Source organism: Molothrus aeneus, chromosome 5 (genome assembly GCF_037042795.1).
Source record: "Molothrus aeneus isolate 106 chromosome 5, BPBGC_Maene_1.0, whole genome shotgun sequence".
Classification (NCBI taxonomy): Eukaryota; Metazoa; Chordata; class Aves; order Passeriformes; family Icteridae; genus Molothrus; species Molothrus aeneus.
Window position 1 is genome coordinate 25,011,499 of NC_089650.1, and position 26,894 is coordinate 25,038,392.

Below are 26,894 nucleotides of genomic sequence, written 5' to 3' on the forward strand. Positions count from 1 at the left end.
GGGAAAAGGCTATCAAAAGTACCAGGTGACGACTTGTTATACTTTAGGTTGGTGTTTTTTCTTTGAAATACAAGCAAAAAACTAGTTTTTACAGTAACTGCATTTTGTGTAAACATGTACAGTATTGTATGCACAGACACTAGAAGTAAAAGACCCTAAATACTGTGCATCAGTGTTTCTGTGTAAGGCAAGATAGATGCATATTGCAGAAAAAGATGAAACAGTTCAAAAATTATTTTGAACTAAAGATGAAATTGTTCTTAGTTTGAGGAATTTAAAGCTTATTTTTTCTTAGGAGTGACAAGGAACCACAATATGATCAAAAATTTAAACACATTGTAAAGCAGATCTTGAAGAATACCTGTCTTCTGTATGTAGGAAATATTGTATTTTTTTGTATTAAACAAAAAAAATAAGGAAATATTTTGGAAATATTTGGAAATATGTAGGAAATATTTTTTTGTATTAAACAGATACTAAGTTTATGAGTCTTAATGAAAAACACTGAGTTTTCTTAGAAATCTGGCTTTTAAATTCCAGACTGTCTGGTGGTAGCAAGACCAATGGCTATGAGTTCTTCTTTAGTTTCTCCAATAAACTAAGTAGCCTGTCTTTTTAATTCTAATGCCATCTAATACTCACTTCAAGATATGTTTGTTTAACTAGGTCGAAATGCACTTTGGAAACATAATATTTATTTTGCTAACATTGCACCTATATCAGTGGTATGTTTAAAATCTCACTGGAGCTACAAGGGTAGCAAATATCAGCTTTGCTTGTATTTTGAGATAAAGGGTTTGTCTTTGACAAGCTCCTAAATGTGTGTGATGCTAAAGTCTACTTATAGAGTTCTAAAACATTTCAGTTCTAACACTAGTTTAATAAAGCAGAATTGCTCTTAATGTTATATTAATGTAATTATACACCCATTTTCCCCCAGATATATGAAATATGTTTGCAGACATGATCTTACAGTTAGTTCAGATGTATTTTCATACAAGTGTTCTGAAAACTAAGTATTAATCAAACTTTTCTTCCCTTCATAATATATTGCTGTCAAATCTTAATACACTCAACAGTATTTATGTTACCATAAAATAGTAGAAAATTTTAAAATCCATCACATCTTTAGGAGCAAATCAGCTTGTGAAATGTGGATCTAGGTGCTGACAGCCTAGGGTCAAAGGATTGTTCCTTGGAAAGAATTAGCCAGTGAAGAGCTACGTTTGGAAATGAAAGGAGGGGTGGTGCTGGGGAGAAAACCTGGCTCTTTTGTTGCAGTGTGTTCAGTTGTCAGTAAAGCATGACCCTGTGAAGCCTATAAATCTGGGGGTTTGACAGGGTACAGGCTATATGTGTTCTGTAAATTGCTTCAAGAATTCATGCTTTCATGTTTACTTTTAGCATTCAGGAGCAATAGTTTCAGCACTGAAGGAACAATAGGAAGCTTTGGTGTAATTCACAGTGGTCTTAGGAGAAAACAATGGTGAGAGAGAACTGTGTTATATGAGAGTAGCCGTGGATTTGAACAGGAAAAGAGTAATGATCTTACAGTGTTCAGAGGTAAATGTGTTACATAGGCAGGCACACCCTTCTGGCTTGCATTGAAGAGCTAAGTTGGAGACAGAAAAAGAGAAGATGAATAAATAGATCCAAGTAAAATACACAAAGATTTGGAGCTAAGATGTATAAATTGTGAACTGCTGAGACAAAGCTGAAGCTTGCTGAGGAATGATGCTTAGGGATTTTCTTGCTGAAATTTCAGTCCAAAAGGCATTGAGAATTCAGAATGGAAGAGGATGCTTGGAGCTAAGATCTTGAACATAGCAGACAAATAAGATTACTTTGAAAAAAGCAGCAGCATATGGTTATGCTGAGCTAGAGAAAGGATGGACTAGTTTGAGATTACTTCCATGCTTTAAGCTATAACAACCTCAGTGGTAGTAATCAGATCAGAAGAGTGGAGAAAACCTAAGTAGGAGGTAGGTTAAAGTGAGGTTTTGGTCTAAATGTAACTCAGCTCACAATCCCTCCAGGTTACACCGTAGACTGGCCAACAGGCTGAGCACTGGGCTGGGATGCTGGGTTGCATTTATATCAAAATGTGCTAATTTGTTTTTAAAATACTGGAGTTGTGCAGTGTTAGTCAAGTATTGTCAGGTAATTTTCTGAAATGAAGTTTAGCTTGTTCATTAAATGAAGTACGAATGAAGTGTTTGGTTTTAGTGATCAATTTGCCATTTCTTTTCATTGCAGTCAGAAATTGGATTTGGAAAAATGGAAACCTATATCAAGTTAGAAAAGCTTGGAGAGGTATGTATAGCTTTCTTTTGGAATGATGACAATGTCCTATGTAAAATTTTGCGTAAGTTTAACTGAAATTTTCCAAATCCCTGAAAATACCTGTTGAATTTACTTTTTTCAGTAAACCACACATATTCAACATGTGTAACAATGTCACAACCACACAAATGTTTATGCATAAATAATAATTTAAAAAAAAAGGCAGGAAAACTGTCAGAGCTGGGGAAGAGCAAGACTACATTAGAAAAGATGCTGTGACCTTCTGGCTTTTTTTTCAGATAGACAAAATTATTCTGTCGATGGTAACACTATGTTTTTGATGATAACACTAAGTCTGGTGTCCTCTTGCCATGACTTAGGTGTTGGAATGTTCATGATGGATTAGAGACCAGTGCTTGGAAGGTGCAGGCAATAGCTGTGTGTGTGTGTTCTGGTAAAGAAGCCTGCACGCCTGAGCTGGGCAGCCAGCCAAGTGCTGCCAAGGGAAGTACATAACACACTTGGAGGGGGCAGCTTTGCCTCTCCAGTCATCCTCTGACTTCCAGAGAAATAGTTCAGTTCAGGAGGGACAAAATGTCATTCCTGTCCAGTTTGATTGAGGTTGACCAACAGAATCGAAAATGGACAAGGAGCACTGAAATGGGATGCAGTAAACATTGCAGAAAGAAGCAGGGCTGGTCAGCATCTCTGCTGTGAATATTGCAGTCAGTCCTCCATTTAAAACATTTTAGTTTCCTGTTATCAAATCTGAGCCTGCCTGATGCAGCTTGAAGCCTGTTCCTGTTTTCCTATCACTTGTTACCTGGGAGAAGAGGCTGACACCCACTTGGCTGTAATCTCCTTTCAGGCATTTGTAGAGAGCAGTAAGATCCCCCTGAACATCTTTTGTTCAGGCTAAATGCCCTCAGCTTCTCCTCACAGGACTTGTGCTCCAGCACCTCAATGTCCTTCTTGCAGTGAGGGGCCCAGAACTAGGCACAGGATTCATTCCAGGTGTCACCTCACAAGTACTGAGCACAATCACTTCCCTGGCCCTGCTGGCCACACTGTCGTTGACACAGGCCAAAGTGCCATTGACCTTTTTGGCCACCAGGGCAGACACAACTGGCTCATGTTCAGCTGCTGTCAGCCAGCACCCCCAGATCCTTTTCTTAGGAGCATCTTCCCAGTCACTTCCCCAAGCCCACAGCACTGCCTGGGGTTGTTGTGACCCAGGTGCAGAACCTGGTGCTTGGTCTTATTAAACCTCATGAAATTGCTGTCAGCCATGGATCCAACCTGTCCAGATCCTCTGCAGAGTCTTACAGTACTGTAGTGATCTAGGGCAGTTTCTGTACTTTTGTTGCTTTCTCGGGCATTTGCAGGGATTAGTTTTGCCTACTGTTTTGTCAGAATTTTTTGTCTTAATTTAATATGCCTCTAGAGTTTTGTACCTCTTGCTGTCTAAAAATACATAATGAAGACAAGAAGCTATCCAAAGTTACATATTTTCTTTGAGTTTGTGGAAGAGTATGTCTGCAGCCTTTGGAAACATAAATGCAGCATAGTGTGGAGATACCTGAGCTAGATATCTGTAGTCAGATAGAGACTTTGAAGAGTGTAAATGATCCCAGCAGTGAACTTAGTGAACTTAATGCTACCTGATCTGACTTCTTTGGTAGCTCTGTGGTATTTAGGTTTCCATGCAATTTTCAGAGCTGTTAGGCATATACACCCCTTGTGGCTTCTATGAGTTCAGTCCTGTGCTTAAAAGAATACTCCTGTACTTTTACATGTGTCAAAAGAATATAATGTAAAAACTATTCATATCCAAAATGAAATCTATTAGATCCTCAGACAGAAGTTAGTATTTTCTTATTTAACTAATGTTTTGATAAAGGAACAACTTGTAAAAATTCCCTTCTTTATCCATTTTATAGGGAACCTATGCCACAGTTTATAAGGGGAGAAGTAAACTGACAGAGAATCTGGTAGCTCTGAAAGAAATCCGCCTGGAACACGAGGAGGGAGCACCATGCACAGCCATAAGAGAAGGTGGTAACTTTTTTTTTAGTTCTTAGAATTTCAGATACTTCTGGATTTCTTTTTGACCAAAGCACCATCAGTACTTGGAAATACATAGCCTACATGGGACATTAGTAAAATTGCTGTTAGTATTGATGAGGAAAATTATAGTCCAGACATTTTCAGAGTTTTGTTTCAAATTTATTTGCTTTACTGTGATTTCAAATTTAATTGTGATTGTGATCTCAAATGCAGTATTATAAGTGGATGATTAGATACTGAATTAGACTGCTGTTAGTGAGTAACTTTCAGGAACTCAGAGTAGATTTTACAGAATTACTTCTGTCTGAAAACTATAGTTTAAGAAATACAAGCTTGTTACTCAAGTATGTGTTTGTTGTTTTGATTAAATACCTTTTTTATTAACTCAATCTATATGCATATTATGTTCTTAAAAATAGCTTTTTAATTAAAAAAACCCAGATAGCTTATATGGATGATCTTAACTAGAAATTGCATTTATTCCTCACATGTTTTGCACTTATTTTGTTCTTCCTGTTCTCTCTTGCAGTGTCATTATTAAAAGATCTGAAACATGCAAATATTGTTACATTGCATGATATTGTGCACACAGACAAGTCTTTGACTCTTGTTTTTGAGTACCTGGTAAGTGCTTAAACAATTAGTGAGCTTTACATTTGATTTATTGTTTCTAAGAAACAGAAACACAACAAAATTCTGTACTCTTTTTTAAAATACTAGGAATATTGGAGTTTTCTCCTGCATTTACAGTCATTCAGCTAAAAATGAGAACAGTGTATTCAGTTCTTAAATGGCTGTAAATTAGTAAACACTGTTGTGATCATTTCAGAGTTTTATTAATAGCAGTTACTGGTGGTCTGCCTGATCAAACTGTCTGCTTGTCTAAAATCATTACCTGTATAACATGGTAATCACACTATGGTTCCAGTGATATTTTTCTGTTCCTATGATATTTTTCTGTTGCGACATAGCTGCCTTTCAGTGTAATTGGAGAATATACCAATTCTATAAAATACTGTGCCTCGCATAGGTGGAGGAGAAGGCAATGGCAAGTAATGTTGCCTGAGACAGTACAGCTTGCTGGGAAAAGGGTATTTCTATCCTCTGGAAAACCATGGGTATTTGTGTCCAGGCTTTAGGGGGTTTTATTTAGTATCTTCTGCAGAAATCTCTTTTTTTGATGAATCATTTCAGTTCCAACAATAAGTAATATTCATGTGATTTGTTGCACACAATTTTACTGAACCATGGTGATGTTGTTTTGCCAGGACAAGGACCTGAAGCAGTACATGGATGACTGTGGTAACATCATGAGTATGCACAATGTAAAGGTGAGTGTTTTTAGTAACAGTGGCCACCTTCCAGCTTTGTCCTAAGAATTTCAGAGAACTTTATAATCAGGAGCTAGATGGTTTAGTCTCTTTAAAAATAAAATAAAGAAACTTAACTTCCTTTTTGGCCTGACTTAGCTACATTTGACATCAGATGATGTCTTTAAGTGTTTAAAACATTGAAAAGAGGGGATTATATAAGTTCATGTGTTTTCATTCTCTTTGAAGTTACATATCTAAAATTTAAAAATTCCTAAAAAATAATACACTCATAGCTCTCTTGACTTCTTGTCCTTCCATTATTTTATACTCATTTACTAAGTCTGTAGTTTGATATATCCTTGGATTTATATATGGACACTGAGGAAAACGTGGCCTCAATCATGAATGTGTTTTTGGGTGCCACTGCCCGCCACATAAGTAAGAAATCAAAAATATGTATTTAAGAATGAGTAATTTTCATCTTTCCATTAGTAAGAAAATGGAAATAAAATTTTCCTTACGGCCTAATTTGCTTTTTCTTCTAGTTATGTTTGTGGCCAGGTCAAGTGACTTAGTCTCCAATCTGACCTGCTGAAACTAAGTCAGGGTCAGGTGCTATTTCTCTTGTAAAAACCAGGCTTTTATTTGGAAAACTGGCAGAACTCTTAGTGTTCTTTAATACTTAGGGCTTTAGAAACAAGCTTCCAAACAGAGTACGGAACTGTCGTGAAATGAGTAAAATTATTTGGCACATGGGCTAGATATTGATTTCTGTTTGGTGAGCTTTCCCTTGCATTCTGTTGCCACATTACTGTAAGTGTCTCCAGGGAAAGACATCTGCCCATAACCTGCTCTGTTGCTTCCTCTGAGAGACTGCAAAGGGAAATTCTTTCACTTGTTTCTACTTCAGAGAGGCAACCAAAAATCATAATTTTGCTTGTGTTTTTAATTATCTGCAAGTTCATTAGCAGTGCTTCAAGCTTAAAAAAATAAGGGAAAGCTGTAAGTGGGAACTTGACTCTTATTATAAGTGCAGTTAGTGAACAAGCCAGAATCTGCTTGTGGTAACCTGAGCTAAGCAGAGGAATTGTTTTTCCTTGTTTGCCTATGGTTTAAGGTATGCTCAGAGAGCAAATTTATATGGTCAGTACCTTTGGCACTGGGAAACCAGAACAGCTGTGGTAGCTGTAGGTGCTTACCTTATAATAACTGTGGGGGTTTGAGTCATCATTAACATTTAAAAGACCTCCCTGACATCACTTCCTCACATTCCTTGGCTAATTTTAGGTTTTTGTGTTTTGACAAAATGAAGGTGTATGTGATCTCTGCAGGTATTAGTGTTTTAACCAAAGTTTTGAGCTAATACATGGCATCGTGTGCATTTCCAAAAGGATCCCTGCCAACTGTGGTGAAGCTTCACAATTTCTGTAGAGTAATCTGCTTTGCATTCTTGACTAATCCTTGCAGTCCCAGTGTACATTAGAGAGGGCCATTCACTTCTATTGAAGTCATGCTAATAAAGCTTGGCACTGACTACCCCTGCAACAGTATGGGCCTGAGTAGATGGAACAAGACTTGTTGCTTCTCATTCTGCTCTTCAGAAAGGAAAGTAAAGAGAAAGAAATTAATCCCAATTCCTGTTTTTCTAGCACAGATGAATCCCATGTCAGCACACTGAGAACAGATGGATGTAACTACACCTGCTGTGTATTTGTCCAGTTTATGAAAAAGAATTTGGTAGTGTCACTTGGTGCAAAAATAAACGGATGTATTAGAATATGGTCATATAAAAACATTTTAGTGTTTTTCCTCAGAGGTCCTGTTACATGATCAATTTGTCACATTGCTTTCTGTAATGCTTCATATTTTCTTGTTGTACATTTGATTACCTATGCTGACTGAGTGCTGCTGTGTGGTAAATGCCAGCAATAGCTACCCAAAAGTCCCATGTTTGAGATAAGACCTTTATACATAGAGAAACTGCAAAGTATTAGTCCTTAAAGCAGTCATACATTAAACTTGGCTTGGCTGCCCACTGCTAAACCTTTCTTTGCCCCATACTACTTTTATATCTATATATGTGCACCATTGATATGCATGACTGAAGTTGTTTGCTTGGCTTGATGTTCCAGAGGATTAAAATAAACCTGTGTGTGTCAAGGTGAGAGGATGAATGTAAATACCAGAGGCAGTTGGGCTGCTTCATAATCCTCATTTACCCATTTCTCCATCTTCCCTAAGCTTGTGAATCTACATGTATTTTTCCAGTAGCGTGCCAAGACATTCTTTATGTAGTTCAGCAGAATTGGATGGAAATGCTGCTGAGCTGCATTTCCAGAAGGGGCTCTGTGGCTAAAGGCAACTTGAGTATATAGTCAGAGACAGTTATCTTTAAAGACATTAGTGAGGGGAAGAGCAGTAGTAAATGCTCTTTAAAAATAAACAGCCCTGTGTTTCTCTTCAGTTAAACAGAACAAATTGCTCTGAAAGTATTTGTTGTAAAGTATGGTGTTAAGGCAGTGCATTAGCGTAAAATGATTTTAAATCTTTGAACAATAATGATGATGTCCAGAATTTGCTCTTAAGGAAAGTAACTCACTTTTTAGAGAAGTCATTTGTCCTGCTTACAGTACATAACTCTCCAGTGCCCAACTAGTCATGCAATGTGTAGATTACAATTTTTTTGTCTAATTTATATAAATGTTCTCTTTTGTAGCTATTTTTATATCAGATTCTTCGTGGTTTGGCCTACTGTCATAGGAGAAAGGTGTTGCATCGAGATTTGAAGCCGCAAAATCTACTAATTAATGAGAAAGGAGAACTGAAGCTTGCAGACTTTGGTACGGCCTGAAATTACTCTGTAATAACTATTCTCTCAGCAAAGGAAAATATTTTTTCCTTAAAAGGGGAAATGAGTACATTGGATCTGTAGTGAATTTGGGTGCTCTCAAATGGAAAATGAAAGTCAGCCTTTTAGAGGCCATAAGTAATCAGGGTAATACCTCTGTAGGTAACACTGTCACTCCACTTGCAGTTTGAAAGTAGTCTTAAGGCTTCCTGTGAAATTGATACTTAGTCAAATCCTTAAGGTGGAGCTCATGTTGCTGCTCCTACCACTCCACAGTCACTCTAAAGCAGGGTAACCATGACAGGAGAGAGGAAGGCTTTGTTCACGTGCTAAATTGTCAGATGTTGCACTATCACTGATACACCAAGTGCCTTGGGTTTACAGTAGAGTGGGACGCCCACATTTCCCTGTTGCCTTCTGTGTCTGGAAGATCCTTTGAAAGTTGTGCTCTGTGCCTCTGATTTTACCCCTTCTGTGTGAATGAAAGCTGCTCAGAAGATTGCATCTAATGTGGTAGATCTGAATTTTATTGAAGATATTGCTGACAAATTGACAGTGTTAGGATGGAAAACCCTTACTGGTCCAACACTGGTTTGGTCTGTTTCCACCATTCAGTTAATTGCTTGTTGCCTTCTGCCTTTTGCAATGTAATTTTCCAGAAACAGTGCAGAAGGTTTTCACAACAGGGAGGTGTCATATCAATCTAATGCTGTTTAATGAAATTTACGGGATCAGTCCAGGTTTTGATGTGTTTACCTTTCTTCTGTGCTTAAAAATGCTGACCATGAGATTGCCATAAGTACTAAAAGGCAATAGAAATCTCTTTATTAGGGCCTTAAATAACATTAGGAGATGGTAAGTATAATAATGATGGTATTTAGCAAGTATAATAAGGTCCTAAAAATAGTTTGTCAATTTCATACAAAAAGGATTTAAGCAAGCTGTACATGACTCTTCATTTCCCTTTTTATCAAGGATTGGCAAGAGCGAAGTCTGTTCCTACAAAGACTTATTCCAATGAAGTTGTCACATTATGGTACAGACCACCTGATGTTCTCCTTGGATCTTCAGAGTATTCAACTCAAATTGACATGTGGTTTGTATAGCTTTGTCTAATTCAAATTTTTGTTCTGAGTCAAGTTGAAAAAATCTCAGCTTGGATGTTAAATAGTAATATTCAAATACACAGCCTTTGAATTTTTGTATTTAAGGAAAAAAGCAAGTCATCTTCTCGTAATGACAGGGTAATGTGGTATTTTACCATGAACTTTAATAAAATTGATTAACTCAACATCTGAAGGAAGAGGATATAATATAGACAGAGGTTTTATTTAGTCTTTGACAGCTCTTCTGTTACTACAAATCTTTCTAAATATTTTAATAGTAGTGTGTGGCTAACAACCAATAATTTGTTTTAATTGACGAGAAATCCCAGAAGCCTTTACAAGCTGAAATTAAAAGATTATTTCTGCTTTATCTTTCTCTGTCTTTATAAAGGGGCGTCGGATGCATATTTTTTGAAATGGCATCAGGAAGGCCTCTTTTTCCTGGTTCAACTGTTGAAGATGAACTGCACTTAATCTTCAGACTTCTTGGTAAATGGATACTTTTAGTAATGTTAATGCACCACATTTGTATGAGAACTGTGGATCTTTATCTCAGAACAGTAGTATGTATTTCATCACCTTTTCATCGAGGTGATGAAAAATTATTTAGCTGACTATACAGCTGAGTTTGCACAACATAGGCATGTTGAATAATTTTTTCCCTTTCTCCTTTAAATTACAGGATTAAATGCTTTTTTTGTGTCAAAGTTGTTTGTTTACATTTTTTAAGTTGGATTTGTTACTGCTTCTAAATGCAGGAACTCCATGTCAGGAAACATGGCCAGGCATTTCTTCCAGTGATGAATTTAGAAACTACAACTTTCCTAAGTATAAACCACAACCTCTCATCAACCATGCACCAAGGTATTTTGTGTTTTATTAATAGAAAATATGCATCCCTGTGGTTTTGCATATTCCTAAGTGGGAATGCATTTCTGCGTGCAATCTGCCACTGAATGGTGTAAAACTGTTCATCATTTGTGGTAGAGTGGGCAGATGATAATGCAAAGCAGAACCTGGTACTATGTGAAAACTTCCTCTGATATCATTCTAGGTACCACAGCTCCGTAATGACCTGTGGAACGATAAACTCTGATAAATAATGTCTCCATAGCCAGAGAATTCACACAGCATTTCCTAAAGATCACAGATTCTCTTCTGGTTATATACTGGACCCAGGCCATTTGTTAAAATGGTTTTCCTGAGCAGTTTCTTGTAATCATTTTAAAACCATAATGAGGAAGATGAAGGGTCGGTGCAGTCATTATAAATAAACTTAATAACAAAGACATTCATCGTCTACCTTGAAGAAGATCTAATATTGTATCCCTCTAGTAAATGAGTAGTATTAATCTTAAAAGAAATATTAAAAATATTTAAATAAATTATTGAGGTCAGTCTAGTAAATGACAATCCAAACTAAGGATTTTTGTGTCCCCAGTGTTTTCCAAATAGTCTTGTTCTGAGATATTATTATGTTAACATCAATAAATGTTGTTTAGGTGAAAGCTTTTCCATGTTTGTTTAGAAATAATTTTCAGGTTTGATAATTTTCAGGTTTCATTTAATTAAGTCAGTTCCTCTGCAGTTTTACTTTTGTAAATACAATTCATTAACTGTTTTAACTTTTAAAAATATCTTTATTTTTAGGCTAGACACGGAAGGAATTGAATTGATAGCGAAGTTCCTTCAAGTAAGATGTGTTTTGTGGCTTTACTTTATAAAAGTGCAAGTTTCGAGTTCTAAAATATTACGTACAAAACGTATTAGAAATCAAAGTATTTAGCTCTGTCTCAAAGTGGAATGTGTAGCTGAGTCTGTAGTGGATGACAGATGTGAGAAGAAGTCTGTAGTGTGAGAATTAAAAAACTGATGCTTGCTTTTTTTTTCTCCCAGAACTGATTTCTTCTCTTACTACCTTTCGTAAAAATAGAATTATTCTGTATTAGCCCTGAAAAAACTAAATCTCTTGTGAAATGCAGTATTAAACCAGAACTTTTAAATACAAATGCTAGATTTCTTTAATGATTAACTGAGCTTAGTACTAGAGAAGGAGTTAGTAAGGCGTAATAGTACTCCTTGATGTTGCAGCTGTATTCAAAAGTTGAGTGGTATGTAGGTCTAATCTTTGAATCTGTATTAAAAATGAGCTGAAAGCAAGATGGAAGGCCAGCTCCTGCATCTTTAAGTAGATGCAGCACTGTAAGTTATTTGTGTGCGGCTTTTGAAACATCTGCATCCTTGCCTAGAATTGCACAGATGCCAAGGAGGAGGAACCTAATCATTGTACCATCTATAAATAAAGATTAGGTGGAGTTTTAACCTGTATCCATTTGCAGAAATTATTTTTACTATTTTAGCTATCTTGTTACGTGTTGACAGTACTGATTCTGCTAAACCATTGGGTAGTCATGTGTGAAAAGAAAGTAATGAAAAAAATTGTCCTGGTGAATTATGGGAAATGTTGAGCACCTAGAACTCTTTCTCCCTTTGATGAAATCACTTGATGCAACAAGATTTTTAATGGAAACCAACACACTTGTATGCTTTTATGTTAATAGTATGAATCAAAGAAGAGAATTTCAGCAGAAGAGGCCATGAAACATGCGTACTTCAGAAGTCTTGGAACAAGAATACACACTCTGCCTGAAAGTAAGAGGAGTAGTAAAGTAGCAGAATATTGTTAAGATAGTGCATTGAAGCTAAGTACATTGTGAAAGGAAAAACCCTCTAAAGTATTAAAGCGTCTGATACCTAGTAGTTTAAATAATTGTGAATTGGAAAATTTTTAATCTAAACTATATAATTAAGAATATAATTTTGGTCAATAAAACATAGTTTTACATTTGTACATGAATTAACTTCTTTGTTACATTTCAGGTGTTTCAATATTCAGTCTAAAAGAGATTCAATTGCAAAAAGACCCTGGCTTTCGAAATTCCACTTACCCAGAGACCGGTATGGAAAGCTTTATATTTTCTCATGCTTACTAAAAGAATGCTGTGCCAGAGGCATTTGGAATTGAAAAATGCTTAGTTAAATCAGTTTGTGTAAATATACTGAAAAATAAAATCCAGAAGGATTTACTGAGATTCCTGTAGAGACACATAAACTAAGTGCACAGTAAGATGTGAGTTTTACTAGGGGCGGGCAGAGACTGTGAAGGTGAGAACATTTTGGAGTTTCAAACCAGTTACTGTATGGGGGTTAGAGGTGGCAAAGTGAAAAACCAATGCAATGAGTGCAGTTAAAAGATGCTGATGCTGATTGAAGCACAAGGGGTGCTGCCTTGAAGAAGGATGAAGATCTGGATAATAACTTAATAATCCATGGTGCAAATGCTTCGGTTTCTTACCATGGTCCGTGTTGTGTTGCAGGACATGGGAAGAACAGAAGGCAGAGCATGCTTTTCTAAAGGGGGCAGTGCAGAGTCAAGTCCAAGCCTATCCTGTCAATCAAGGACTCGGATCCAAAGGCAGTGCTTTCTGTTGGTGGACTTGGAATCGCAGTTTGTCTACACTGTCCTCTTAACAGTGGAGTCTTTTTATTTCCAACCTGCAAATTATGTTTTTATATTTGTTGTCACAGTGTGACAAATTTTTGTACAGTTGGTTTTAAGGTCTCCTCTGCCACTAGAGCCAGTAGGTTACAGCTGTTGATGTAACTGTAGCTGCAATTTTTGTGCAGGACTGAGAAACACAGTGCATTATTTATTGCGGAATCATTGCTGCTAAATAACTACTGTCTGTATAGTTAACACAACAGTTCCATGCCTGAAGAAGTTGCAATGGCTTTATAATATGTGAATGCATCTGTTTCTCTTGACAAAATGTTCTACTGCTGCGGGGTTTTTTTGTATTTCTTAAACTGCAGTGTTTCCTGGAATGTAAACATAGCTTTGCTTGGCTATAGGTGAGCCATCTTTAATGCTCTAAGTTCTTGGCACTTAATTCCTTATTTAACATTGGAAGTATGTGTTGAAATAGTTGAAAAATTATAATGCATATTATGTTTTTGAAAAGCACATGGTGTGAAGGTTGATTCAAACAAGTGAAAAGCAACTTTGATTTGCTCTCAGATCCTATGTTAGTTATTGATAAATTAGAGCATGGAGGCTGGACGTTTTGCCAGGCTTACTCCAGCATAACATATTTGCACATTGTTGTGCATATGAGGCCTGCAGAAACAATAACTTTTTTACCTTGTTTTTAACTTAGAAATACAAATAGTAAAAGGACAATTCACGTATGTTGGACCCTGGCTTACTTTTCATTACAGAGGAACAGGACAACTAATTACACAAACATTGGAATAATGGCACACTTTTCCCACTTTGTTCCTCTCCCATTTGTGCATTATTCACTTGAAATCAACTGGAAAGATGCAAGTTTGTACTTGAGAAGAACTCACTATGCTACAGAGCTTTTACAATGGGAACTTAGAGAGTTTTTCAGATCTTAGATGTTACCTGTTTTCCAGAGATAGTAAACATATTACTACTATGCTTATGCATCTCAGTGAGTATCATAAGTACACCCTTGGTGATGGTTACAGTATTTTTAAGCATTTGTGTTCACCTTTATGAACCTATTTGTTTAGTGCATCTTAAAGAGACTGTAAATCTTTATTGGTATATTTTGAAATGGTCATGTAAATCTTTGGCTGGTATATCATGAAAATAGTCATAGGTAACTTAATTTTTCCTGACATTCACTGTAAAACGTTCAGGGGTCCTACCATTTCTGTTCAGGAAATCTTGTAGTTTATTGTTATTTAACAGTATTAAGTGAATTTTTGTATATTTCATTTTAACTTTATTTGTGAATAGTGATTGTGGCATGTTTGGGGGTGTTTTATTAATATTTCATTGATACTAGTAAATTTGAATTGGGATTTTTTTTTTCAATTTTATTTTCTGGAAGAGAGAAATTCATGTGTAACGGTGACTATTGGACCACTACTGCTTTTCAGCATTTGTAAACCGGTTTTACGTTAAATCTTGTAGACCTAACAAACTGCTGTTATTTCTAACTGACCGACCTGTATTAATATTGTACTTTTGAAAGTATAAATATTATGTGGAATTCTTTGGTTTTGTTTTGAAATTTATAATAACAAAAGCCCTGTGTTGTTAAAAATACAGACTAAGTGAACTTGCGGTTCTTGGGGCATTGTTGGCAGCGTTTAGCGAGGTCCGTGTGTTGTAGGAGCCCCCAGGGTCACCTTTGGCTGCTCCTTTAGTTCCTTCAGGGCAGTGGCAGTGGCAGTAGCAGTGACGTGGCTCATCCGTGGCTGAGGCTGCTCAGGACCTTCTCAGTGGCGTGTCCCAGTGTCACTGCTGGTGAGCCAGCCCTGCGTGTCACCCGGCCTGGGAGCGTCACGTGAGGCTCGGACACGCGCGGGGCTCCCCTGATCCCAGTGCGAGCGCTATGGCTATGGCAGAGGCACAGTTGGCACTGATGAAAAACCTTGTCCTGAAATAGTTGTTATATATATTTTTATAGTTGCTATGGATCTGATCTAGATTTTATACCGATGAACTTTGTAGGAAATACGTTGTAGACGTGACAGTGTTGAAGAAAGAAGTGTCAGAAAAACATCTTTTTTACAGAAGTAGTGAAGATAGACTAAATGTTCACTGTGGATAAATGTGTGATTTAGCATTTCTAGAACAGTAATGCTTCATAGGTCATAAAAGAACAAGTAATAATGTGACACTAATGAGTAAAGGACTTAAAGGTTTACCTGATAAAATGAAGTGCATTAATAAACTTAGAAAGGGATCAGCTGCAGCTAACAAAAGGATGTTCCATTTTAAGTAGGAATTCAGCTTTTATGTTACAGATGAAAAGATCTTCCATAAAATTAAAGCAGTCTGTTTATAAAGAAATTTTTTCTAAGGACCTACAAGTGAATCTGTGTTCTTCATTAGGAGGTAGCTTTAAAGAACATATTTAAGAAACTTGCCATCTGTTGTAAAGCCAGTTTGGGGCTTTTTAAAATTGTCTGTTACTGAAATTCCTGCATCAGCAGAGACAGTTCTGTGGCAGTTGCCTGTTTGGGGCAGTAGTCAGCAAGTCTAAAGTTGCTGGGCATCTCTGACATTCTTTCTATGGAATTCTGTGCTCTGCCTCCCGTCGGGCAGTGTCAGGTACTACGGACTTGGTTTCACTGTCCCCAAAAACTTAGGAGTGTTGGCCTATTTGGGGGAAGGCCTCAAGAGTGTCAAAAACCAAGCAGAGTTGCTAAAAATGGATGACTTTCAGTGTTAGGTGTGACCACCTTTCCTTGACGATGAGTGATCAGTTAATGAGAAATGGCCTGCATGTCGTGGCTGATTTTAGGTAGTTATTTTTGATAACTGGTGTGTCCCACCTAGGCCAGGGTAGGGCTGGCCAAGGTGTGGGTGTAGGTGTGTGTCAGAGTCAGGTGGGCTGGAAGCCAGGACAGAGGCAGGTGCTGGTGGTGTGGTTGCATTCACGTGCAGGTGAAGGTTGAAGGGGAGAGAGGGTGGGTGGAGGATGGGGATTGACAGGACAGGGTGGGAGATGGAAGAGGCAAACCAACAGCTCAGCAATGCTCTAGTGGAACGTGCTTCTCAACATGGCTGTGTTATTTTTGTGCTGCTTTACCACAGCATTAAGTAGCCAGAGTGTATCCCTGAATTGGGCAATAAAAGTTAAAATAAACAATTATTAAAGAATCAATATACTTTGTATTTGCAAATCATTTGAAAAACTGCAAAGTAGCATTCTTTGGGCTGCTTGCTTGTTGTTTGTGCATGAGTTTTTCAGTGTAATAAAGGTACATTTTTTCTGTTCTGCAATGTTAAAATGGAATTAAGGTTAAGAATACATTCTGTTATTGAGGACAAAATATATGAAAGGTATGTTGTAAATATCCTCAGGCTAAGTATTATAAACCCAGGAAATACTCAGAATTAAGGTCAGACTTTAAAGAAATCCAAACAAATCAGGGTATAGAAATACAGAGCTACAGCACATGATGATGCTGAAGAGAAATCAGAACTTGCCTTGTCCGTGACATGATCATTTTGTCTGATGAGCAGAGTTGAAGTAATTCATGCACCTTTTTAGCATATTTCAGTACCTTATTTAACTTCAGAAATTTTGGCTTTAAAACAAATGTAACATCTCTGTGAAGTGCCTTTATTTTGGGAAGGAGCTTGAATGCTTACTTTATGCAGTTTGGGGGTTTTTATATTTTCAGAGATTGGGCTGTTAAAAGATTTAATGCTCTCACTTGATCTTTGTGTACATCCATGTATGTCACCAGTATCCATGTCATACCAATGTAGGAGACTGGCAAGGTAATAAGTACAATTATGATACATAAAGGAAGTATGTAGCAGTTGGAACATTGTAGGTAAGCTCTGACTGTACAGGTGGGATGATCGTGAAAAGTATAAAAGCCAAGCAGGTACATGGGCTTTGGAATTTCTACCATGCACTTTCTTTCATCACATGGAGTTCAGCTGCACAAAAATCATAGTCCCATTCTCGGCCGTAGTGGGAACCTGTTTTCACAACTGGGATTAGAGTTCATATATTCTGTATTGGTTTTTTTAATCTCTTGTATGTTACTTTTACTGGGCAATCCCTCTCTAAGTAACTGAGTAAAATTGATGTCAGAATCAATTCATGATTTCTGACATCAACTGATGTCAGAAAATTCATGTCAGAAAACGTGAACAGTTTCCAATCATTTTTGCACGTTTTCTAAAAACCCTTAACTCCAAGTTCGGTGACTTTAGAGCAAATTTAAACTGTGAATGCACACATACACACGTGCTACTGTGGTAAAGAACTGCTTAATTTATTGTGCTGGTGGCTGCATCCTTCAAGCTTACTCCAGAAGCAGGCCTGCCTGAGCGCATCACTTTTACGGTCCTTCTAACGAAATATGAGTCTTACTTGGCTCAGATGCTCTGCCTTGAAATATATTTTTCCCCAGAGAGCTGTGAAGTTCCTTCATTTGTTGCAGTGGGATCTTTCTGCTGATGGAATTACCATGGCTGTGGATTGCTAACCAGGGAAAATGCTCTTCCCTGTCTCTTCTCCAATGTGCTCCTGTAGAGCACCTCCCTCCAGGCCTTGCTTGGTAGCGTCTGTGCTGTCACCCACCCCTCCTCTTTCACACCCTGAGCTTGTTTTTTTCAAAGACTGTTTTTTCCTTTCTTTGCTGTCTTGTTATTTGATTTGCAGGAGGGGGTAGCTGGCCTGAAGCCATGTTAGGAATAATTAAGTTTACATTTATGCATTTGCACTTCTTGCAGAGTGAATGTGAACTGATGGGAATCTTTCACAAAAGAACTCCAGCACATCCTAGAATCCTCTCTCCTAGGATGCTTTCTTCAAATACCAGCCCCTACCCAAGGCAGGCCATGATGCTGATTGCTCTCGAGTCCTTGCTTGAGGTTCATTCTACTTTTTTCATTTAAATAAATTCATACTGCTTCTCACTCATGCTGTCAGTCTCTTTGCCCTCAAGAAATAGGTTTGTACTCCATCTGTGCAGAGCACTCACACATTAATTCGTAGGAGCAGTTACAGTTCGGGGCTAAAACGGATTTTAAAAGTTGGTAGTCTTTTGACTTTGGAGGGTTATGCTTAAATCTGAGGCCTGTGTGTGTTTATCCTACAGGATATACAGACAGTCTGAAGATCAGAAGGGAATAGAAATGCCCTTACATAAAAGACTACCTGTACTTACTGTGCCTTTCCTAAACTCATTTGGGTGTCATGATGGCTTCTGAAGATGTTTCCCGTAGGCACGAGATCACACAGCCTTTTAATGCAGAGGGTTGTTCTGTTAGAATTAACCCTATAGTCTTGTTGGAAAGGACCAACTTTCCTTTAAACAGAAACCTTATTGACAGTTCTTCACTTCTTTGGTTGGTATTTCCAGATGGGGAATGAGCCTGTCTGATGAGACCAATTTTAGTCAGACAAAACAAATCATTCTTTCTTGACATCATGAATGTGTGTCAGGTCTTTTGCTATAATTTATCACCTATCACTGTTTTCCCCACCTTGAAAGTTTTCTTTAGAACTGAAGCTTCTTACGTGTGCCAGGGCCAAAGGTGTGCACAAGCTCTTGGCAAAGCTGCCCTGTAGCTGTGGCCCTCCTGGAGGATAACTTGTTTTCCTGAAGTAACAAGGTGCAGGTAAGCCAAACATACCCTAATTGTGCACCCACCCTGTACTATATATATACACATATACTATACCTATACCCAGGTAACTGGGAACTTCCTGTGTATTGCTGAAGCACAAATAAAGTGCAAATCTTGTAATAAATCCCCCAAGTATGATCAAATTGCAATTACTACCAAGAATACTGAAAAGATAATAACTCCCATTTTGTTCCCCAGGATTGTTGGCTTGGAGCTCTCCCTGCCACAGAAATATTGACACTTCCACAGTATTTATTTAAAAACATTTATTTGATTTTTCTCTACAGTTAAAAAGACACCTGTTAATAAAATTCAGTAGATTACCAATAGAATATTTTCTTCAAAGCATAAGGCATAACAGTCAAGTGTTTCATATAAGCGTTAGACTTGAGGGGCTGGACTCTATTTGTATAAATACTTCACAATAGCAAAAACCTTTGTTCCACGTTACTTACTGATTTAGAAGGCAGGTTTTGACAGCCTATTTTTTTCAGCTGAAAAGACAACTAGCAGAAGATGTGTTCTCTTGCTATTTTTATTCTCTCAAAGATGAGAAGACAGCATTTCTTCTGTCTTCCATTGTTTTATTGGATTCTCTCAGATCCAGTAATTTTTCCAAATAGGATTTTGTCCCAGAATTTTTGTTTTCTGCTATCTTTAAAAAAAGTACAAAATCATTTAAGGGCTGGAATTGAGAGGGGAGCTCTGAGTGTGTTGAGCCTTTTGAGAAGAAAAAAATCCGCTTTATTAATAGTAAAACCTTGGAAGAAATAAAATCATGGGAATCTGGCTACTTCTAAGAATCTCTACTCTGTCACACACTCCCTCCTCTCATGGTCAACTGTTTTTTTTTTTGCAGTATAATATTCCATACTAGTATGTCTTATCTTTTTAAACTCAGAGTGAGAAACACCATCTCAATGTTGGGTTCTCCTGTTAGCTACAGTGGCACGTACAAGACAAGTCTCTATGCTGCTGTTCATGCCTTGTAGGTGTAAGTAGATATTCATGGGTTTTTAAAAATGAGGCAGGAGTCAGCTCTTTATGTGAAATAATTGCCTCTCTGTAACTTGTTGAAAAATATTCCACGTACCTGGGAGGAATGCATTGGAAGAGAAATGTTCAGTCTGCAAGCCCTTGTGATTTATCTCCACTAACCTTGTCAATCCCATCAGTTAAACACTGCCCTTTGTTCCAACCTGTTCTGATTTTACTTTGTATAAAATTTGCATTCACTCATAAATTTTGCGTAGGTTCATTTTCTCTTTTTGACTCCGTGGGGTGGCACATCTTGAGCTCTTGAAACGCTGAGTCGAGCAAATGATGTCCCAAGTGCTTCATTTGTTCTCCTTATGTCTGGCATTCAATTGCTGTCTTTATCAGCTGGTACCTACATGGCTACAGCAGGTTTTTATCTCTGCAAGTGGAACTGTTGAGTAGTTTTTGGTTGTGCAACCCAGGAGCCTGAGGAAAATTGCTGCTGTCTTTTGTCAACCACCTCTGCCCCAAAAATGGCTTTTCAACATCAGAACTGCATTAATAAAATGTTTATTTAGCACCTTTCAGGTTGAAGGATCCAAAAGCACTTTACAAATAACTACACACATCATCACTGAAATGCATCCAAGCAGAAAATCAGCAGACAACTCACTGCATACATTTCAAAAAGAAGAGACCCTGGCCAGCTGCTCGGCCAGAAAGCAAAGTTGAGGTTTGAATGACCTGTCACAAACAGGGATCGGATTTGGGGTTGGCTTTTAAGGACTCATCTGAAAAACCGACACAGTAAAGCTGCATTCAAGCCAATTTAGCCACATCAGGAAACTGAAAATTTGCATCAGCCCTGCCAGGATTAGAGTCTGTGGTGCCAGGGAGTCTGGCCTAATCCTAACTTGACATTTATATGACTAAACCATCCCCTCAAGGTAGAGGACATACCCAGTAAATTCAAGTTGCAAGTATATAGTAACACAGTGCTTTTTTTTCATCCAGAATTCAGCTGTTTATACATAAACATCCCACATGTAGAGTCTCTGCCTCTTTGCAAACACCAGGCATCAATTTACAGACCTGCAACTTTTCCAGCTTTGGGGGAAGGGGAAATGTGACCTTCTGAGCTTGAGTAGCTACAACAGTCTTTCCAGGGAAGTTGTAGAAGGCACTTGGCACAGCTGAACAAAGCACCTGGAAATTATCAGGAATGATCCTCATTCCTTGGGAGGACAAAGATTACCTGCAGGTTTTCCAGACATAATGTTGACAGTTCATAAGAAGTATAGGCCAAATAAATTCTGAGCAATGTCTCCTTTTCTACAGAAGTACTCTCAAATGCTGGAAACGTCTCATGAACATACACAGCCCAGCTCCTCCTTGTTGCAACTTGACAGAAGAACTTGGGCATAAATGTGTAAATGTGGCTTTGTTACTCTGAGCTACATGTCCTGGCTGTAACAAGGATTATGTTTTCCACTTCAGCAAAGGAAAATTATAAGGCTATTTTTATACAATTTGAAAGCACTTAATACAAAGTTACATTAATACACTGCATCATATGGCCTATCTGTGGAGAAGATACTGAAATACTACCATAGGGCTGTTCAATACTAATTTTTTTTCTTTCAACTTTTTATCTTAATACTAGAAAATATATAAATCATTTACATGACTTTATGCAAAAGAAGGCACAGCCGGTTATAGTTTACACAAGCGCAATGCATAATATGCAGAAAAAGGGATTAAAAAGAAGCTTCACATCCCTAATAGATACATTGTTGCAATCCATTATGAAAAGTACTTCATCAACAACAGAAGTGTTCAACACTTGAGAGCTATGATATAAAAAAATTATAATTCATTTAATGCATAACAGATTTATATATACTTTTATATATAAACACTGTTGAAAAATGCTAACATAATAAAAGTAGATTATCCATGTAATGAAAAGTGCAAACCAAAGTAATAAAGGGTTTCACAATGTCCTTCTCATGACACAGGAAAAACTAGCCCATAGGAATGAAGTGTTAAATCCACCAATACATCCTTGGTGTGATGAGGCATCATCAGGATTTCTGAGCATTTGGAGAAAGCAGTATTGGTGAAGAGGCTCTGTCCAGACTGGGGAGTGGCACTGGTATGTGACCATTTAGCAGAGTTGGAAACTGTAAGAGGCCAAAAGGTAAAAATTAGTCTTTATCTCAAAACATTCAGCCCAAGAAGCACCTGGATTTAGCATTAGCAACTGGCTCCAGATGGTTTCAAGAGTTGTGTTGTCTATACAGTAAGACATCTCTACCAAATGCCTGCATCAGCCATTAGGAATGCAAGATAGAGGACAAAACCTGAATAATTTGTAAATGCACGAGGATATAAAAACCTGTTATTGGCTCTTTTATATATAAATGTTCACATAATACATTTATCATCACCCTGGAAAAGTGAACACTACAGAGCAATCTTTGCCATCCATTCTGTTTCCAAAAGTATTTTTTCAGTTTACACATTATTAATTACAATACATCCTTTTTGTCTTTCTTTTATACAGGAAAGAGTTTGGCAAAAGTGAAAGTTCAGATGTAGTTTTATGGCAGAAAAAGTATACCTGGAGATACAAAGTTTGGGGAAAATTACTCTCAAGTAATTACAGTTTCTATGTTCACTCACAAACTACAAACTAGCTCCACCATTCAGCAGGTGAAGCAGAACGTGTAGTGATTTATTGTGGAGTCATTTATTGTCACCTGCTGCTTCAGAAGTGCTGTGCACAAACCTTATTCAGTACAGAAGCTGTATATTCCTAGTTCACAACGGCATCGTGACTGCACCTTGCCTGCAGGGTGGGTATTGACTAGTTCTTAACATCTGACCTGACAAAAAAATAAAGCAAGTAGGTGGAATAAACTTGCTGCAGCATGAGGCAGGAATTATCCCAGTGGTAGATACTGATCTGGCCTCGAGATCCAGCTCCATGAGCTGTGCTGCGTTTCTGTTGAGGAAGACAGAGCTGAAATATCTCATTCAAGCATCTGGTGTATTTTTACCCCTTATCAGATCAGTCCTTGGACAGCCAACTGTGGTGTAACCACGCCCTCCACGTGCATATAATAACGTGCTCCTAACAAGTTTCCTCTTCCACTCAGATGGTGGTTGGTGATTCCTGTCTTCTACCACTCCATGTAAAGCTGGGCCAGGCAGCACAGTGCTGCAGGGCACCATGCTCCTGGTGTGGCCCAAACTGCCTGATGCCTCTGCTTTAACCACACCAAGCCTCAGGAAATGCTTCCATCACTTCTGCCAAGAGCCATTACAACACAGAACCTGATTACAAGCTCTTCCCTGGGTACGCATGGAGCGTGGCCTGGCCTGTGAGGCAGCCTGAGGAGAGCTTTACCCTGCCACCTACACTGGCTGACCCATCGTGGGCTTGGCCAGAATTCAGCTGTGGCTTTTGCTTCCTATTTGCTGTTAAAATAAGGCTTTGTGCTCTACAGCTTGTCATCATGGCATTTGCTTGAATCAAACATCATTTACAAGGCCCTTTGGGTCTCTCAGCAGGGAAAGCCAAGGGCACGTCTCACTTTCAGTTCCCCCAGGGAATGGCCAACATGTGTCTGTACAAACTCATTCCAGGTCTCAGCCCAGTCACTTCTCGGGGGAAATGTCTGGCCATTTCTAACCATGGGTGCAAAACCAAGGTCCAGTAGGGACTAATGAGTTTATTGGAAACACAAAGGAGCCCTGAGCTCCATGTGCAGCTGGAGGTAGAAAGACTGATTATCCCAGTGCCTGAGCAGCTCCTTGAGCTGAAGCCCTGGATTTGGGCAGTCAGCCTTCCTGAAGGTTCAGAGACTAATACAGGGTCCCTGTCTAGGAGTAGCCTTCTCCTCTGTTAGTGCTGACCCTCCACAGCCATTGGGGTGTTCATTCCAAGGGTGTCTTTGCACCTTCAGCTGTGCAGATGGTCATTGGGTTCCTTGCCAATCGGCAGATCAACATAATTTCTTCTGTGACTTAATGAATCAACTGTACTGCAGCAGCTACAGCTGGAGCTGCAAATACCATGCCCACTGTCTTCTTCCTGAGCCTCAGACAAATGCTGCAGCTGAGTGCTGTGGCCATTGTGGGTTATTTAGTAGCTTTTGTATTTACCACATCTCTATAAAACTTTGAGAATTTTACTCTGCCAACACTCAGGAGAGAGTGGACACAATGCTGCCTTTCTGCTGTTACATATGGCAAGGTCATGCCCAGAGGTGTGTCCTTGGTTGAGGACACATGGATAACTGGCAGGACAACTGGAAATGGAGCCTCTGGATTCAGAGAGCCTTGTCTTTCTGAGTGAGAAATAGTTCATTAGGACAAAAGGATAAACCTACACCCATCTCACTGGGTGAGATCCAAACTGTCTTGGTGTTCCCAGAGTCTTTGTTCCAGCCCTCTCCTGGCAGGTCACTGGTCTGCACTCTTCCTGCAGCTCTGAGCTCTGTTACCTGCTCTCTCCAGGGTCCAGCATTTATTTCTCTTTCCTTCACACAATGTATGTGTGCTTTCTGCAGCAGACACTGTCCTGTAGGTTCTGACTGTGCTGCCAAGGATTGGAAGAGGGTACAAATAAGTAGGCCTCTTTAGAAGTGGTTGTTAATGCCCGTATTTTCTTGATCTGTTTGAAAAGCTCCAGACTGATGTGAAGAGATGTTCCCACAATGTCTCTTCCATATTTGTGCATTCAGAATGAAACCTGTGCATTGGGAAGACCTACCTGGAACAGAGTGTTTGGTCCCTGCAGCCTGGCAGGACTCAGAGGAGCAACAGGACTGAGGCTGCTCCAGAAGTGAATGCTGGACAGCAGCGGGCTGGGGGTCAGCAATAATCCATTGGGGGTCTGCAAGACAAAAACACGCCATGATGCACAGCTCAAAAGTTACAGCTCCATGCAGCGCTCACCACCTCTAAAGCCTTACACAGCATCTACTGGCTCTCTTTTCCAGTGAATTCAGACAAACAGCATGGTCGGCAGCAGCTGCCCATCCAGCCCTGCATCCTGTCTCTGGATACCTGCACATTTCACATTCCTTCATATGCAAATTGATTTAATTTCTGTCTGCTTAACAAGATGCACATTTATTGTTTATTTGAACCAGGCTCCTGCAACTGTGTAACATACAGAATAATACGTGCGTGTCCCAGTGCCTGCCAACACCACCTAGGCTCCTTCAGAAACACTAGAACCTTTTGAAGCGCAGCAGTTCCTTGACCTGACTGCAGCTTTTGAGGCATTGCTACAGTTGTGTGTGGAGCTGAAAGGGTCACTGCTGGCCTGTGACGTTTCCTCCCCTGATGGCACCTTCTCTGTAAAGGAAGAGGGTTCAAGAAGCTGGCAATGCATGGGCTGAGCAGGGAGAGACACGTGTCTCAGGGGGACAGCAGAGAGCACAGCTAATTGTTTGAAAAGAACCAAAATGGCAAGAACTTAGAATCCAAGGCTTTTCCCAACTCAGAGGTGCCTCCTTCCAGTGCCACAATGCACAAGAATTGCTGGGATTGCCCTCAGCATTCTTAAAAGCACAATTAGAGGGGAGGTAGAGTTAGAGCACATGCAAATCTTCATTCAAATGAAGAATTATGTGAATAATTCTGTATCCAGAATAACTTTTATCATACCAAAAAAAGAACATGTGACACTTTCGAAAAAAGTATTTGGCATAATGAGTTAATCTCACCAGTAATCTTGATGCCAATTATCAAAATCAGTCCTATTTAGCAAAGCACTTAATGGAATTTGAGTACACACTTAGCAAGCAAGCACGTGCTTTGCTATGTCAAACAACTGTCTGAGTGTTCTGCTAAGCTGGGGCATCCTTTTGTCCAGAGTTTAAAATACATAAAGAGAAGACAGAAGACAGTACCTGCATCTCCCTGCAGTAACCAGCAGGTCACGTGTTCTGGTGCTCCCCACCAGGCCAGAAACACAAACTCCCATGCAGGGAGGGCAGTTGCAGCCGGGGGTGTCCCTTACAGCTGCTGACACCAGGGCCATCACACCTGCTCAGTGCCAGCCCCTGCAGCCAGCAGGCTCACACAGGCACTGCCATGGTTCACTGCATTTGGAGTGCCAGATTCACCTGCCCAGCGGTGCCCGAGGCACCAGCCACAGTGTCTGGAGCTCAGGGCAGGCACACGGAACACGGACCTGCTGTGGTGGAGGTGGATCAGAAACACCAAACCCCATGGAAGAAACCATGTTTGTCCCAAGGAGTAATAAACCTGTGCTAGTAAATCAGCAGGTCACAGGAGTACCAGTCAGGGTTGGGATATATCTGCATGCCAACAAAAGGGCAAAGAGTGGGTGGAGGCCTGGCAAGGAAAAAACATCAGTCTAAAGCTCATCAAGTGACAGCTCTTGTCAAAAAAAAAAAAAAAAAAGCAAACAAGAAAAACCAGAACAAACAAAAAACCAAAACAAACAAACAAAAAAAAAAAACTTGACAAGCAGGCACTTGTCAAGAGCCCTTTACAAACACTCTCTTTCCAGAAGCATGGTGCTTTCATGGGGAAGGAAATCAGCAGCACCAGCAAGAGCCCCTCTCCTGTTCTCCTGTGCCACATTTCAAGCTGATGCTCCACTGGCAGGCAGCTGCTGGTGGAGATTTAAGAGACTGACAACACACTGAATTAGGTCAGGATAAATACTCAGATCTACTTACAGAAGAGCCTACTAACCTTAAAACCAAAGATATAAGTAGCTAGACCCAACAACATTCAACCAAGGACACAGTACTGTGGCAACTATACCAAGAACTCCCATGGCTAGCCTCCATTCTTTATTTTTTCTCTAAGAAGCTGCAGATATCTAGAACTCAAAGTGCAGTTCTTGAGGAGTCTTCTGAAAATAATGAGGAAGACTTGGAGATGTTTTTTCCTACCTAGATGCAGCCAAAGCAAGTCTTCAGAGAGACCTGAAAAACTGAGTTGCCCTCCATTCATCTCTGGAAGCACACTGACATGTCTAAAACAGTGCTAAGCAAAGGCTCATATTCTTTGATGAGCAGAGCACTCTGCAAGTCTGCAAGTTCTTCCAGAAC

At 39.1% G+C, this 26,894-nt stretch overlaps 2 protein-coding genes across 3 annotated transcripts in view; one reads left to right on the forward strand and one right to left on the reverse strand.

The window, feature by feature from the left end:
* Positions 1-16,324, forward strand: part of CDK17 (cyclin dependent kinase 17) — a 90,867-nt gene extending 74,543 nt beyond the window's left edge. For both annotated transcript variants that reach the window (XM_066549578.1, XM_066549579.1), the window contains 12 exons: positions 2,257-2,313; positions 4,224-4,338; positions 4,880-4,974; positions 5,619-5,681; positions 8,380-8,503; positions 9,487-9,607; positions 10,009-10,106; positions 10,376-10,481; positions 11,268-11,310; positions 12,179-12,269; positions 12,498-12,575; positions 12,995-16,324. In XM_066549578.1, the coding sequence (XP_066405675.1) occupies positions 2,257-2,313; positions 4,224-4,338; positions 4,880-4,974; positions 5,619-5,681; positions 8,380-8,503; positions 9,487-9,607; positions 10,009-10,106; positions 10,376-10,481; positions 11,268-11,310; positions 12,179-12,269; positions 12,498-12,575; positions 12,995-13,032 (1,029 nt within the window). In that variant the 3' untranslated portion in view covers positions 13,033-16,324. The remainder of the gene's footprint in view (positions 1-2,256; positions 2,314-4,223; positions 4,339-4,879; positions 4,975-5,618; positions 5,682-8,379; positions 8,504-9,486; positions 9,608-10,008; positions 10,107-10,375; positions 10,482-11,267; positions 11,311-12,178; positions 12,270-12,497; positions 12,576-12,994) is intronic.
* Positions 16,325-21,824: 5,500 nt separating this feature from the next.
* The window catches only part of ELK3 (ETS transcription factor ELK3), a 34,653-nt gene continuing 29,583 nt past the window's right edge, over positions 21,825-26,894 (reverse strand). The window contains exons 4-5 of the mRNA XM_066550191.1: positions 24,572-24,694; positions 21,825-21,974 (exon numbers count right to left, since the gene is read on the reverse strand). Of these exons, the coding sequence (XP_066406288.1) occupies positions 21,876-21,974; positions 24,572-24,694 (222 nt within the window). The 3' untranslated portion in view covers positions 21,825-21,875. The remainder of the gene's footprint in view (positions 21,975-24,571; positions 24,695-26,894) is intronic.